The 14,364-nt window shown below is 41.7% G+C and overlaps 2 protein-coding genes across 6 annotated transcripts in view; one reads left to right on the top strand and one right to left on the bottom strand.

Moving 5' to 3' along the window:
• The window catches only part of snap91a (synaptosome associated protein 91a), a 61,373-nt gene extending 54,287 nt beyond the window's left edge, over positions 1 to 7,086 (top strand). For 3 of the 5 annotated variants that reach the window (XM_030072425.1, XM_030072424.1, XM_030072420.1), the window contains 7 exons: positions 1,589 to 1,771; positions 1,877 to 1,895; positions 2,407 to 2,497; positions 3,117 to 3,212; positions 3,989 to 4,123; positions 4,608 to 4,696; positions 4,902 to 7,086. In XM_030072425.1, coding sequence (XP_029928285.1) covers positions 1,589 to 1,771; positions 1,877 to 1,895; positions 2,407 to 2,497; positions 3,117 to 3,212; positions 3,989 to 4,123; positions 4,608 to 4,688 — 605 coding nt within the window. In that variant the 3' untranslated portion in view covers positions 4,689 to 4,696; positions 4,902 to 7,086. Of the gene's footprint in view, positions 1 to 1,588; positions 1,772 to 1,876; positions 1,896 to 2,406; positions 2,498 to 3,116; positions 3,213 to 3,988; positions 4,124 to 4,607; positions 4,717 to 4,901 lie in introns of all 5 variants that reach the window. The other 2 variants (XM_030072423.1, XM_030072421.1) reach the window with 2 other exon arrangements.
• Positions 7,087 to 7,349: 263 nt separating this feature from the next.
• Positions 7,350 to 13,175, bottom strand: prss35 (serine protease 35). The gene is made up of 2 exons (XM_030073484.1): positions 12,963 to 13,175; positions 7,350 to 9,961 (listed from the first exon to the last, which is right to left on the bottom strand). Exon 2 carries the CDS (start codon positions 9,940 to 9,942, stop codon positions 8,689 to 8,691), a length of 1,254 nt encoding a protein of 417 aa, XP_029929344.1. The 5' UTR covers positions 9,943 to 9,961; positions 12,963 to 13,175; the 3' UTR covers positions 7,350 to 8,688.
• Positions 13,176 to 14,364: the final 1,189 nt, after the last annotated feature.

Raw genomic sequence — 14,364 nt, 5'->3', positions numbered from 1 at the left:
CGACCCCCCTTTCACTCGTGTCTGCTGGGTCATTGCTTGCTTCTTCTACTATGTATTTGGTGAGTTTAATCCCCGCAGTGCTTTGCAGCATGAGCAGTTTGGACAAGTCCCCATTTTCCTTTTTTGCATGTTACAAGATATGAATTCCCTTTGTCTCATGCATGAGACAGGACTTATAGGTTCTTATATTTATAAAGTGCATCCACATTTCCCCTCAGTCCTACACAGAAGTGGCTCTGAACCAGGTGTTATCAAGGTCCAAGAGTCAAGTTTGCAGGTTTTTATTCCAACCGAACACTACAGCAGCTGATTATTTGTCTTTACTGTATATATTTAGTCTTTATTGTATATACTTCCTCTTAATTTTACTTTATGTTTCTATTGATGCTGCTGTAACGTGGGAATTTCCCAGTTTGGGTTCAATCAAGTAAATCTATCTATCTATCTATCTATCTATCTATCTACTGAATATTATAAGGCTTTGTTCAGTAGTCTATTCTGACTTGCCAATTTCTGAACGTATTATTTTACCTTCGAGACCACTGTTGAATGTCACAGCATCACATCATCAGAATCACATCATTCTGCAGTCAAGAAATGAGGTTGCTTTTACTTAATTTTATTCAAATGAACCAGCATCGCCATGTGGTGAAAACACTCCCTGGTTCCTGCACATAATTTTTCATTGCTACAGAGCAATCATGCCGGCTTTATTCATGTTACTATGGTTACAGCTCTGCCGCAGTGTTGCTTGCTTGCTAGCTTTTTTTTATTTTTGAAACATTGCTTAACCATATCTCTGGTGATGAATTGAGTAAATTACTATAGTTATATAAGTTTAGTATAGTTGTATACATTTGTTAATCATTATAGTATGGTTTAAATGAAATAATTTGAAATAAATATTTTCTGTTTAGAAGCTGTAATAAATGGAATAATGAACAGAGTCAAAAATGTAGTCTTCACACTGAATTAAAAATGCCTCATCTTCACCAAGAATCTTTTCAGCACCTGAGCTTCTGATTAGATGCACATGCTTAATTTCTTTTGTTTTATAATGTACAGAGAGTCCAGGTTTACTGCAAAGGAGGTCCTGGCAGGTTGAGTTGAGACTCTGATGCCAAGCGGCAGCATACATTATCTCCCACTGATCTCTTCAACTAGTGAGGAAAATTGATCAGTTAAATCAGCTGCTGTAGTGTTTGGTTGGATTAGAAACCTGCCATCCTCTTGGGTCTTGATGACACATGGTTGAAAACCAGTGTTCTTGGGCAAAAGTAAGCCAGTGTTTCAGTCCATGATATGCGAATACCCTGACTGAGTAATCACCAACTGAGTGCAGTTGTTGTAGATAAAGACACAAACTCCCTTTGAGTGCTCCAGTATGATTGAAGTGATTCCCGCATTACACCTTTGTGGTGCATGCAGTGCACAGCCGAGTCCTGATGCTGTCCTGGCTGGTTTGTCCCCCTCACTGTACAGTCTGGCCTTACATCTGCCCTCTGTCTGTGTGTAGTAGATTAGAGATTTATAAATTGTAATCCAAGCTGTTTCTCTGATGTCCTGCCATTCGCACCCTCTCCCTAAGTGTTTGATGGATTAGGCGACTTGCTGATGCCTGCCATAACGCCCCAGAGCACCGGGGGCAGCACCGCAGGGAGCACTGGGACCCCAGGTGTCCCAGGCTTGGGAGCCATCCCACCTGCCACACCGCCCCCCACCAAACCCATCGGAGGGGATCTGGATTCGTCACTGGCCAACCTGATTGGAGGTAAATTGCAGCTTTTACTGCCTGGAGCTGGATCACCTGCAGCGGGATCGTATGTATGTCATGTACTAACATATTCTTTCATTTTTTGCTGTTCTTGTCTTGCAGACCTTGGAGTGAAAAAAAAGTAAGTGTGTGTGTGTGTGTGTGTGTGTGTGTGTGCGCGCGCAGGCATATGTAAGTTCAGTGAGTGCATGTGCATGATTCTTGTGCAGGATTTAACATCTTTGGTGTAACCACAGACATTAGAAAATCCCTAAAAGTATGTGGATTTGAGAAAAAAATAACAAAGCCTTAACAACTTCTTAAATGAAAAGATGGTCTTGGTTTTATTAGGTTTTATTAAAATGCTGCACCCATATTCATCAGCACGCCTCAGATCTCTTGACTGCTCTCCATCTTAACATCAACAGTGTCATTAAATTTCACCAGGAAAGACGTTAAAAGTCTTTGGATTTGTTGTCCAAGTGAGTGAGGAAACCCTGTGTCCTTCTTGAGGAATGAAGTATATCTCCTCTGTCCTTCGTAGACTGCAGCAAATGCTCGACAGTCACTAGTGCAGTATAACCAGCATGACAATAGGAATTGTGCTGCAGAGCCTCCAGTCTTATGTGTATCCTGCCTTGGACTTCTTCTAGGGACCCACAGAGTGAGAAAAAGCTGACAGGAGGCGCCAACTGGATGCCGCAAGTAGCTCCCACCAGCTGGGGTACACCAGGCGCCCCCTTGGTAAGAGCTGCACTGATGTCAGACCCCTTACCTCGCAATTAGGCTTAATCCAAAAAGCATTTGTGTTGCTGCACACTGAGGACAGTGCTCCATGCCAGGATCTGGTAGCTCAAACATAATAATGCAACTCAAACTAATAAAACAACATTCATTTTGTTCCCAGCTGCATTATCAAAGTGTTAGTACAATAAATTGGGCGCAAGAGACACCTTCATTACAAACAAAGTGCATCTACAACTAAATGATGCCACTCTATCAGATCCTCATTTGAAATAAATGAATGATGATTCATAAAAAAATGTGATTCCAGACTAAGCTGTAAAATAGCACTCTATCCAGAATGAGATATGACATCAAAAACAGCAAGGTTGCACAACTCCTACTGAAATATGTTGTTTCAGAAAGCAAAAACTCAGTCATTGGAGGATTAAAAGGAAATTTACACAATTTTACAACTGTTTTCAGTGTAACCCTTTGAGTACTGGTGCAGGACCAACAGTTTATTTTATCTGTAAACCCTCTAAAAACAGTCATTAGCTTTAAGCTGTTAGCTGTAAGAACATAGATGTGAGTTCACTGAGTTAAAGTGCTGATGTCAACTTTACTTCTGTGTTTCCAGGCTGGTGCCGCACCGGGAGCTCCTGGGGCACCAGGTGCTGCACCTCCCAGTGGAGGCATGGTGCCACCAATGGGTGCCCAGCCTAGCTTTGGCATGGTGAGCATATTTCATGGTCTTCATTTCCTAGGTAGACCTCATTGGCTTTTGGATTAACAGGGTAAATCTCCTCTTCATCCATACAGATAATGCAGAGGTGTGTCTGTCCAATCCTGTAGAACTTGAATGGAGACACTGTTATTTTTTCCAAACATGACTGTATGCAAAAAAAAAAAAAAAAAAAACACCTTTTCAAATTAGACTGCAAAGCAGTTAAACACACATTTTAAGCAATGTGATCATTTGCCTTCAGGAGATGTTCTTTTCTCATTATTATTCCTTTTTTTAACCCTAATGAAGCCCCTTTTACTCATTTTGCTTTGGAAAAGGCTGCTCCAGAGCAGTGTTAGCTAATTTGCTGTCTGTTACATTGCCATAAAAACCAACTGACCAGAGGGTGAGTAGATACATAGACATGTATTTTAACATTAAATTTTTCTAAGCCTAAGCCATTTGTCGTGGAGAAGTCTAAGCATTCACTAATGTTTTTTTTTAGTAGATGCCCTGCTTCACATTAAAATTTGTTTACCGAGGACAAGCTCCCAGTTGAACCGCTGGAAAGGTTGTCAGTTAAGAGCCCTGCTCAAGAGCACTGCAGCTGTAGTTGTTGAGGGTGGAAAGAGCATTCCTCATTCACATTCACCACCTGCACTTTTCCCAGCTGCTCCAGAGATTCAGCACAGCAGTCCCCCAGACACACACCAGCTTTTCTAGCCTCTTGGCTAAAAGTTGTTAATGACTGACTGCTGTATGCCATGTCTTCTCCATCTGAGCAGCCTCCTGCAGCAGGGCCTGGAGCTCCCATGATGCAGCCCATGATGGGACAGCCTATGATGGGACAGCCCATGATGAGGCCTCCCTTTACTGGGGTGGCTGGAGCCGCACCTGGAGCTGCTGCACCAGGAGCACCGGTAACACACAACAGATCTGATACATAACACACACATGTCCAAACACTAAGCTGTGCCCAGCGCCTGTTTTCTTATATAGTGTGTCCTCAAGGTAAAGTCTAATGGCATGATTTTAAATATAAATGTTATAAATGTGCTTAAGTATGACCTCCAGCCAGTGATCAGCATAACCACACTCAGCCACAAATATAAACAGAAATATTGTGTTTTTTTCCTTAACAGACCCTAGCTTTATGTAGCTTTGGTTTGATACTAGTTATTGAGATACATATTAAAGGTTGCCTACACACAATTCCACCAGCAGTCTGAAAATCAAATAATCTGCTGCTTTTCAAATCTCAAATAATCAAATACTGATGGTCTACATATATGTTGGTGAATGAGTAAGAAGGATTCATATCAACCCAAGAAGACAGACGAACGGTTTATGTTGCCCTACATCTCTCATCACCTCATGATGTAGTTTTTGTCCTTGCTTTCCCAGCTTTCCCCTGGACCTGCGAGCCAGAGTCCCAAGAAGCCCAAGGACCCTCTGGCAGAACTCGACCTCAAGGACTTCTTATAATGGCCCAGGTGGGAGCTCAGGACACACAGTGTATGTTACAACGCCTAGAAAGACCTTTTTAAATGTATTATTTTAACATCCGCATGAGACAGATATAAACAATACACAACCCTGTGTATGACTTGTGGTCTTAGCTGTGAGGTTGATTCCTACAAAGCCCACATTATGTTTAGATACTTAGGTGGAAATGTTGTCTCTTCTTCTTTCTTTCAGCTGCTTTCTTTTCTGGAGCGGGGCCATCTCACCATTTGCCTGGTGTCTGTCAACATCTCAGGATACCAGAGACACCCCCACCCACGTTCAGCTATTCAACCTTAAAAAAAAAGCCTCTCTACCCCAGCCATCCACATCCCGCCCTTCTCCTGTGTGATGTCGTAGCACAAACTGTGAAAGTGAACCTTAGCGGTATATATTATATATAGATGAGAAAAAAAAAACAAGCGTGTGCTTATGTAGATGTACTAATCCTTTGTCTAAACAAAACCACACAAAAGCCTGAAAAAAAGTCCACAAAAGTAAGTGAGTGAAAGTGAAGGCGTATGTGTTTAGATTTATTTCTAGTGTTGGCATCTGAGTTGAATGATGGATGTGCAGTGATGTCCTAAGCTCCGCCCCCACAACCCTGTATTTGACCCCGCCTCCTTGCAGAGGGGGAGGAGCACTTCTCTGTCCCACTCTGATTGGATTAGAGTGGTAAATAAAGTCCCATTAGATTTTGGTTAAATATGTAGTGTATCGTTTACAGAAAGGTCCTCTTTGATGTACATATATTTCTCTGGCAAATCCGAGGGTTACGTCCTTAATCCGTATGTCTGTTGAAGAGAAATATAGATGTGAATCTGACATGAAATTGTAAGAAGTCGTGTGAGCATCATCTTATTTCCCGTCATCATTTGAAAGTATTTGGAGACAAATATGAATACTGCTATATGATTAATATATAATAAGAAACAACATGTATGGGCTTCTGACCAGCTAGTGGTAGTTTTTTGTGCTTTTTTTTTTTTTTATTCATGGCAAATTTTTCTATTTTCTCTTTGTGTCCTATGTTGTTCATACAGTCCCTTTCTTTTAGAGTCATCCTCTAAACTGCTGTTGATATTTTGCAGGTATTGCTATTGACGATCATATCTTACAATTTATTTTCAGAGAAAATGTTATATTTTAGTTATTTGTCACAGAGGTGAATCCAAGCAGTCCTGCCATATGAATAATTAACTTGCATAACAAGTCTGTACAAGCATTTTCCTTCAGATGTGTCTTTGTCAGTCCTCCTTTGACTTTCATTATTGCCTGTGACCAGGTCAGTATAACTATGGTTATTTTTATATTTGAGAAGAAACAGCGTATTCCTTTGAACTCTGTGCTCAGACAAGTCAAATCCAATATCTTTTCCAGTGAGTTGGGTATTTTTTTTCAAGTCTAACAGCAACAGCAAACCCCACACATGCATTACAGGTGGTTTGAAATGCAGATCAAAAAGCTTCTCTTCACTCTGAATGGATTTCAATTGTTTTTAGGCATTGCACACTACGATAAAAAGAAGAAGAGAGAGCGCCAAACATAGAGGAGAGCCAGCAACAAGACCAGTGACTGAGCAAATGAAGAGTTTTCAGGGCTCCTCACAGAAAAGAAAGAAAGACAAGAAATAAGAAAGCATCTAACTGTAATGTGAGTAAGTGGTTACATCCAAAACATCGAGTGTTATTACAATGACATCTTAAGATTATGCTGAGTAATCTCAAACCCAATCTGGTCACTTGTAAATTTCACTGCTGGCAGTCCGCCTAAAAGATGAGATTTAAAAAAATAAATAAATAAATAAAGCACCTCAGATTTGCCTGCTGTCTGAACATAGTGTTTGTTCTACATGTTTATTGGATCATTGTTGACCTTTGACCTGTTGTCAGTGAAACAGTGATGTTGTATGTGGTCACATGGGAGGGGTGGTGCGTATTATATAAGCCCACAGGAGGTCACTGTTGAACAGTTTATCTGGTAGTTGCCGGGCAAGTTTCTCCAACAGCATCTTTACACAGAGTTCCTCTCAGTCCCATTGATTTACAATGGAACAATCATGTTCTTAGTGTTAACATGCTGTTGGGTAGATTTTGGGTGCAGATGTGTTACTCCAGTGACCCCAGTCCTGTGCTGTAAACCCAACAATATAAAGGCCAATGTGTGTGTGTGTCTTTGTGAGAAAGACCTGGCTAGACAAAAATCAAAGGATATTAATGATTTATTATTTCGTTCAAATAGTGCTTTTCTTTCTTCTTTCTTTTTTCTTTTTCCTTCCTCTTCTTCTTCTTTTATTTTTATTTATTTATTTATTTTTTACAATGGCCCTCCCAGTGCATGTAAGCCCTTTGAGATGCAATAAACTCAATGACGGATGGAACTGCCCATGATTCTTCTTCTTTTTTTTCTCTCTCTCATTTCAGGACGCAGATTATGTAAATGTCAGTTTTCAATCAGTATTTTACTGACACCGTCCTTACTTGATTGGTGTTTTAACAGCCAGTTAATCTTTTACAGTTAATTTCAATACAGGGCCAGAACATTTGATGTCATCAAGCTGCAGCCTGATAAAGCACCAGCTACAAATAAGTCAGTTAAAATGGAACTGAATTTTAGTAATAACATTATGAACACACACACATAAACAAGTAGTAATCTTGATTTAATGGTTGGTTTTCAAGCCACATTATTACTTTCAATTATTTGGTCATCAAAAGGAAATTCATACGTGTTGTGGCACATAAGTAACAAGAATGTCAAAAAAATAAAAACTCCAAATTCAAATTGTTTTTGTACAGTATAACAATACTGTGATATTTCTTAAATCTCACCCTACCCTTAGAGTCAGAGAAATTTAAACAGCTCAAGTAGTTGTTGAATAGTTCAGTCCCATCTTGTCACATCCAATAATAGCCTCACATTAAATACATAGTTACAGTACTAGGCTATCAAAATATATTCTGAGAAGTCTCCCCAAAAAGTGTACAATTTCATAAATTAGCACCAAGTCTCTGGATAAGCACCGCTATGATTATGTGCACAACAATGAAACCATATTTCACTGCGTTGCCAGAATAGAGGAAATAATCTTACATCCAGGATCCATCGGGACCCTATCTCTATTTAGAGAGAAACAAAGTCCTATTTGGAAAGGTAGTGGGAAAAAAAAACAGAATGAAGCTAGAAAATCTAGATATACATAATGCAAAACACCAGCTCTTTCATTTAGAAAATGTTCATAATAACAGTTATCATCTCAATATCTCTATATTGTTCATTTGTAAGAAAAACTACATTTATTTTTCTGGGTCTTTTGTCAAGGGCAATGTACATGTACTATTTTTTTTTTTTTTTTTTTTACAAAAACGTCGGAGAACACTTGAAAATGTCAGTGTCAAAGCCTAGCTGGGATATATAACTATTACAAGAAGGCTTTGCTCATTTGAAACAATATGCCACATCTGAATAAAAACACTTTCCAACAACATATCCAAATTGGTCAAATCTAAAAAAGCTGTCAAAATAAGAAAGCAAAACACTGAAGACCTAAATGATCTGTAAAAACATAATTATGGTACTGAATATGTTTTTGCAGAGTTGTTTTTTTTTTTTTTTTTTTTTTTTTAGCAAATAAATTAGAAGAGCTGAAAAGCCACAGTTCTCTTGATGTGTTGACAAGTTCCTGTTGTTGTCAACATTGAGTCTGCATGGCGGTGCATGTGTGTGCATGTATGTCTGTGTGTGTGTGTGTGTGTGTGTGTCAGAGAGACACACTGTTGTCATGCAGTGTAACAAACACCACTGGGAGGCACAGGAGGTAACAGAGAGACAGGCAGAAGAGAGGCAGTCGACGGGCCCCTGGTTGGCATGGAGAAGGTAGGTGGGGGGTTCAGAGGTGGGTTTAAGGGTTTGGGGGGGGGGGTTCCTACTGGGTGGGCGTTTCGGTGGTTTTGTTTGTGGGGGGGTCCTGTTGATTGGGTTCTCAGGCTACCTGGCACTCACTTGAGTCTCCTTTGATCCAATGGCAGATCTGGGCATATTTGAGGGGTGTTATCCTCACTGCCACATTGTAATCCTGCTGCATCCCATTCCCGTTAACATCTACCCACTGGTGACCAGAGAAAACTGCGATGATCTTCCTCTTCCACTTCTTCTTCCCAGGCTCCTTGAGGCGAATGTAGACTCCTGAACCGCTGGAACCGGGCTTGGCGTCGCAGTACTGGTACAGCAGGTCGTTGGATTCCTCCGAGATGGAGCAGAAGCGGTACACCAGGTTGCCAGGCCGGTCATCGTCAAAGCCAGAGAAGTGGATCCTCCCGGCGGGCAGCTTCTTGACCGAGGAGATAACACCCAGATCCATGTGCTTGACCTTCTGGGCTTTCTTCAGCTCCAGAACCGCATAGTCATAGTCTGCGGCCACTCCATCAGATACCCCTTTGAACCAGCCCTTAGGAACCTGGGTCTGCTTGACCCTGGTCCACCTGAACGAAGGCTTCTCTGACTCTGCACTCCGTCGACTCCTGCTTTTTCTACCTTTCCCTTTGCCTCTCCGTTCTCCTTTCCCTTCATTCTCTTCTTTGTCCTCTGCTTCCTCTTTGTCTCCCTTTCTCCTCTTGCCTTTCCCTCGTCCTCTCCCTTTGCCTCCTTTGCCTCGCCTAGACTTTTCCTTGAGGACACCAACACGTAGCTTCTGAGCTCCATTGAGATAATCCTTTCCATCGTGGATGCAGTGGGCAGCAGTCAGCACATGTTTAGGTGACACCAGAACCCCAGAGCACCCAGTTGAGATCTTGACAGAGGTTGAGAAGGGATATTTGGTGGAGAATTGCTTATCAGAGATGGTAAAGCGAGTGTCCGTGCCATAGACCTCCCGTTTATAGCGGGACCTGGATGAGGAGTTTCCGGACAAGGCGGTCACCTCACCCTGCACGGATACTGAGGTAAGCGTGCGTGTGCCGTTCTCATAAATTGTCTCATAGGACAGGAACTGCTCCAGGTCATCCTGAGACGGGGCAGGGAGGCGCCGCTGGCACTCGATCCCACAGGTCCCAGTCAGCTCCAGCTGAGGCTGGGCTGAGAATTTGGGGCTGCTGAGAGGTACAGTACGTCTGTTCCTTACCAAAGGCACCTTCCACTGTGGCCAGGTATACTCATCATCGACTGTGGCCTCCTCCGCAATCACCACCGTGGCCAGCACTGTCACTGGGAGCAGGAGACACAGGGGTATAGGGCCCATTGTTAAGGCGGGCCTGGCTCTGAAATAGAAGGAAGACTTAGTAAGAGATGGTAGAGGGCTTACTGTGTTGTTGACAAATGATACATCATGTTTAGAGTTCATAAGCAAGCTTTGAGGCCAACTTTTTGGCCAAATTCTTATTATCTTCATGTAGTTCTGCCTGCAGGTAGAATATGTGTAAATACATTGCAGCACCATTTTTTATGTATGGTGTCGAAGCTCCGGACCCACTTTCCAAAATAAACACAGCTCCAGTTTAGTCCACAGGGGGGCAATGTAGCCCAGATTATCACACATATCCATCAAGTTGAGCACTCAAGATACAGAAATATCTATAGAGAAGCACAGCAGTTGGTGGCACCACGCCACACCAAGGACAGTCCAGCATTTTTCTACCACAAATTCTCAACATGCTTAAGCTTGCCAAACCGTGAGTATTTTAAAAATGGTACCATTTTTGTACTATTTTCAGTAAGATGAGGACTTTAAGGATAAGTGGCAATGGATAAGAGAGGCAGTCCTTTAAAAATCACTGGCATGTTTTAGTATTTCTCAAGAGCTGACACATAAGTTGTGTGGTTCACAGCAGATTTATGGCTCCTGAGCCTGGCTGGAGGCTGTGGGCAGTGAGGGGGAGAGGATGAACCCTGATTCTCTGAGTGGGCTGAGACAGTGGCTTGGAGGTTTGCCACAATGGTTAACCCTCTCTTTGAGTAATGACCATATCTGGTTTCCTTAGCTCTACTCTGCTCCCTGTCCAAGGATACTTGTGACATCAAACATTGCCCATGTAAGCTGCAGGCAAAATGCTGTGACATGCTTCTGTGAGTGCGATGTTGCCAGTGATCCTGATAGCCCCATAAAGAAAATTAGACTTTGGGCAGATTTTAATGTATTCAGCAGACCATCACTTTAGAGAGGGGGAACGTTATTTCATCAGCATGCTGTGTCGATGCAGTCACACAGTCATTCTCAAACACAAGAAGAGAAAAGCATTTGGATGCTGCTCATTGAGGAATGATGCAGCACCAGTGCAAATTCAGCTGTTAATTTCAAACAGAAGTGTTGAGTAAAAAGCCGCAGTGATTCCATTCATCCTGGCTGTTTGAGGGGTTTAAATGGTATGTGACAGGCAGCCTAACATCTGGTGTTTCCAGCTGGAGGGCAAGCCTATTGGGGGGACAGCCAGGATTGGCCAGGGGGTCTATGGTACATTCCCTTGCAATTTCATGTTAGTGCAGCATGAAAATGAGAAGCTGCCAGGCTCAGCAAAGATCTGAAGCATCCCAGCTAAGGAGGGAGGGTTTCCTCATTTGATGTACAGCATCACGTGAGGAATGTACCAATATTTTATCATGAGTTACAAAAATACTCTGCCACAATCCAACACTCCATTTTATTCAAAACCACAAAACATGTTATCTTTATGTCAGATTTTTGATGGTCAGTGTGCCAGAAAGAAGCTGCCCATCAACCATCTGAGTCAGAACTATAACAGCTGCACCAATTCACCTAGGGATGCACACTGATGCACTAGGACTCTTGAGACTGATTACCTCTTAAGTTCTTGGAAACGGGTCTTAAATAAAAGTAGAAGAAGCAGAAGAAAGTGTTCTGAGCAGAAACGTGTACATTGCCATCCCTTAGATTGATAGTTATGAAATGTAATGCCAGAAAACACAGCAAAATTCAGCAAATTGCAGTTGTTAAGTGTGACATACTCTGCAACCACAAGTTGGAGAGAGCTGCCGTGTGTGTCCATAAGTCAGAGCCTGACTGAAAAGGAGACTCTCTGGCTTAAAGTTACCACACTGTGTCCAGTAAAACATGCCCAGTGGCTATCATCTAACCAGCCTTACCAGACTGTAATAAATATATACAGGGCCACAAAAGCTATAAAACTGCCTCTATAAATGGGAATACATAAATGTCCAACCCTTAGCCTCTGTCCAAGTTCACACTCCCACTCCCAGACTGAGACATGACACAAAAGCAGTAGAAAGCCTGTAATCATTCAGGATAGAGTGGAAACTGATATGCTGCCATCAAGGCTCTTGGTTATAGAGGGCGTTTATTTGAACAAAGCTATTTTCCATTGCAGTAAGCTGAACAGTGCAGTCCATCTTACACTGGGTTCATAGGAGTTAGAAGCATCCTGGAGCCAAACCCACCAGGAGATGGCGGTAGGGTGCAACCCTCCCTCCAGTTCAGTACTACATGGGTCCCCTTCTCTCCCAAAGGTATTGGCTATTGTTTGATTCAACACCACGTTTAGCAGAACGGGTGCTTTCTTTCAATTTGACCTATTTGCTAAACAATCAGCAAACTTTTTTTTTGTTTGTTTGTTTGTTTTAGACAGAAGGTTTCTACCCTATAAGAGCATTATATAGAGTAATGCATGCCTCCTCATACTATGTTAATTGTTTTAAATAAAATAAAAAAGAACACAAAACTTCAAATTATAAATTCAAACTAGCTCAGAAAATTGCCTCCAACTCAAACTCCTCAAAAATAATTTTAGCATTTCAAAATAACAAGGTTTCCCTAAAAATGAATAAATTCTCAGTCGAATCAATTGGTATATCCAATCAAACGTCAACACAATTAGGTTTCAGCATCTGGTCATGCACATCTGCAGCTGTAGGAGAGAAGAAAACTGGGCCAAAATTAAGTAAACTGACTTTAGAGATGCAATTAGCCTACTGAAGCCTTTATTCAAAATGATATCCCAAATTGATCACAGATGTCAATAAGGATGTAGATAGGCTAAAAAGGAAATACAGCACCCTTTGGCTTATTAAAGTTTGAATTAAATCCCCCCCTGAAGAAAAAAAAAAATCTAATCAAATCCAACAAGTGCATCCACAGAGAATAGATGTGACAATCCAAACCGCAAGAAACCATAAAAAAGATCAAAAAAGAAAAAAAAAAAAAAAAAGAGGAAAAAAAGCACAAGATCATTTTCCCTTGGCTCCTTCAACAGATTGTTATAACTGTGCAAAATGAGAAAGCCTTCATACCTGCTTGCATTCGATTGATGGATATGCCAAATCCGCAATGTATTGTTTGAAGTTGTTTCTTTTCTGGATACACAATTATGATCCCTCCTTATCCAGAAAACAAACTGTGCTACTGCATCCCAGACGTCCTGGTATCAGCAGGGCGATGGTTCTTTTCTCCTCATTGCTTTTGCAAAGAGGCTGGGGAGAAAGTCGCAGCCGGGACGCTCCGCTCAGGCTGCACTTGATGCTGAGGAAAAAGGGAGGGAGGGGGAGAAAAAAATCTGAAAAGGCTTTTTTCCACTTGTGACAAAAGCTGTTCACATATGGGTGGGACCAGAGCGAGCGATTTAACTAAAGGCTGTATTGGGTGAAGTCAGTGGGCTATTCAGCGGCAGCCCAGTCGGGAGGTGAGCCGCTGACATCCCGGTGCGGGCTGCAGCACAGGAGGAAAAAAAAAAAAAAAAACGCGCACCCAAGTCAATGGTACTTTCAGTGGACTGTGAAGGAATTAGTTCCACTGATCTCCACAATGGCCCCTTGCTAGGCGTTTCATTGTTTGCCATCTGAGCCTAAACATCTGCAGAACGTTTATTCTAGGTGACCGATGAAGTGATAAAATCCAGAGATGCACTGGAGGGTGAACCCAGCCAAACTCACTCCAGTATTTTCCCCATCCTTTTATCCGGCCATTGGATTCCATTCATTCCATTGCGATATGAAAATTATTTTTCATATGTCAGACTTTCTTCTCACCAGTATTCCATCACCATAATAAAATCGTCCACATTAGTTTTCCTCAAAGCAGCAGCACTGTTGTGTTTTGACGATTTGAAATTGGGTTGAGTGCCAGTCTCTCTGCTAGAAAATAGTCCCCGGGGACTGTTTGCTCGTTTGCTTTACACAGAGAATTATCAGTCCTGTGGTTTATGAATGGCGATGACTTTGCTAGCCACTGAAGTAGAACATTATCAGAATTCTCAATTTTTCTCTCAAAATCTCAAATTTGAGAGATTTTGAGTACATGTTGTAAAACCTGTAGAATTTGTTGCTGTGTAAAATGTGGCTGAACTGCAGAAATGGGAGAGAGTAGGAAAGTATTTAATTGATCTTTGAAAAATATTGATGTTTTCAGCACGAGATAACCAACCAGAGGTCATAGTGTACCCTTCTTTTTTAATTACAACTACAACACACCCACCAGATAATGTTTGACCCACCATGTTGGAACAAAGAGGCTACTTTATATCACCACCAAAAAAGCCAAAGGAAATGAGAGTCCTCAACTGGGTCATGTAGTAATTTATTTCCCCAGTGAACATTTCATCATCATCATGAGGAGTTCTCAGGGAAAGTGTGGACCACTTTGTCTTTTCAGGCATTTAGATGTTAAGTCACAGGAGTATGTGTGCATAAAGAAATG

This window comes from Myripristis murdjan, chromosome 16, assembly GCF_902150065.1.
Source record: "Myripristis murdjan chromosome 16, fMyrMur1.1, whole genome shotgun sequence".
In the NCBI taxonomy this organism is placed as follows: Eukaryota; Metazoa; Chordata; class Actinopteri; order Holocentriformes; family Holocentridae; genus Myripristis; species Myripristis murdjan.
This window is presented reverse-complemented; position numbering and strand designations above follow the sequence as displayed.

Excerpts from the sequence above, each read along its gene's own strand:
- prss35 (XM_030073484.1), bottom strand. The coding sequence starts at position 9,942 with ATGGGCCCTATACCCCTGTGTCTCCTGCTCCCAGTGACAGTGCTGGCC.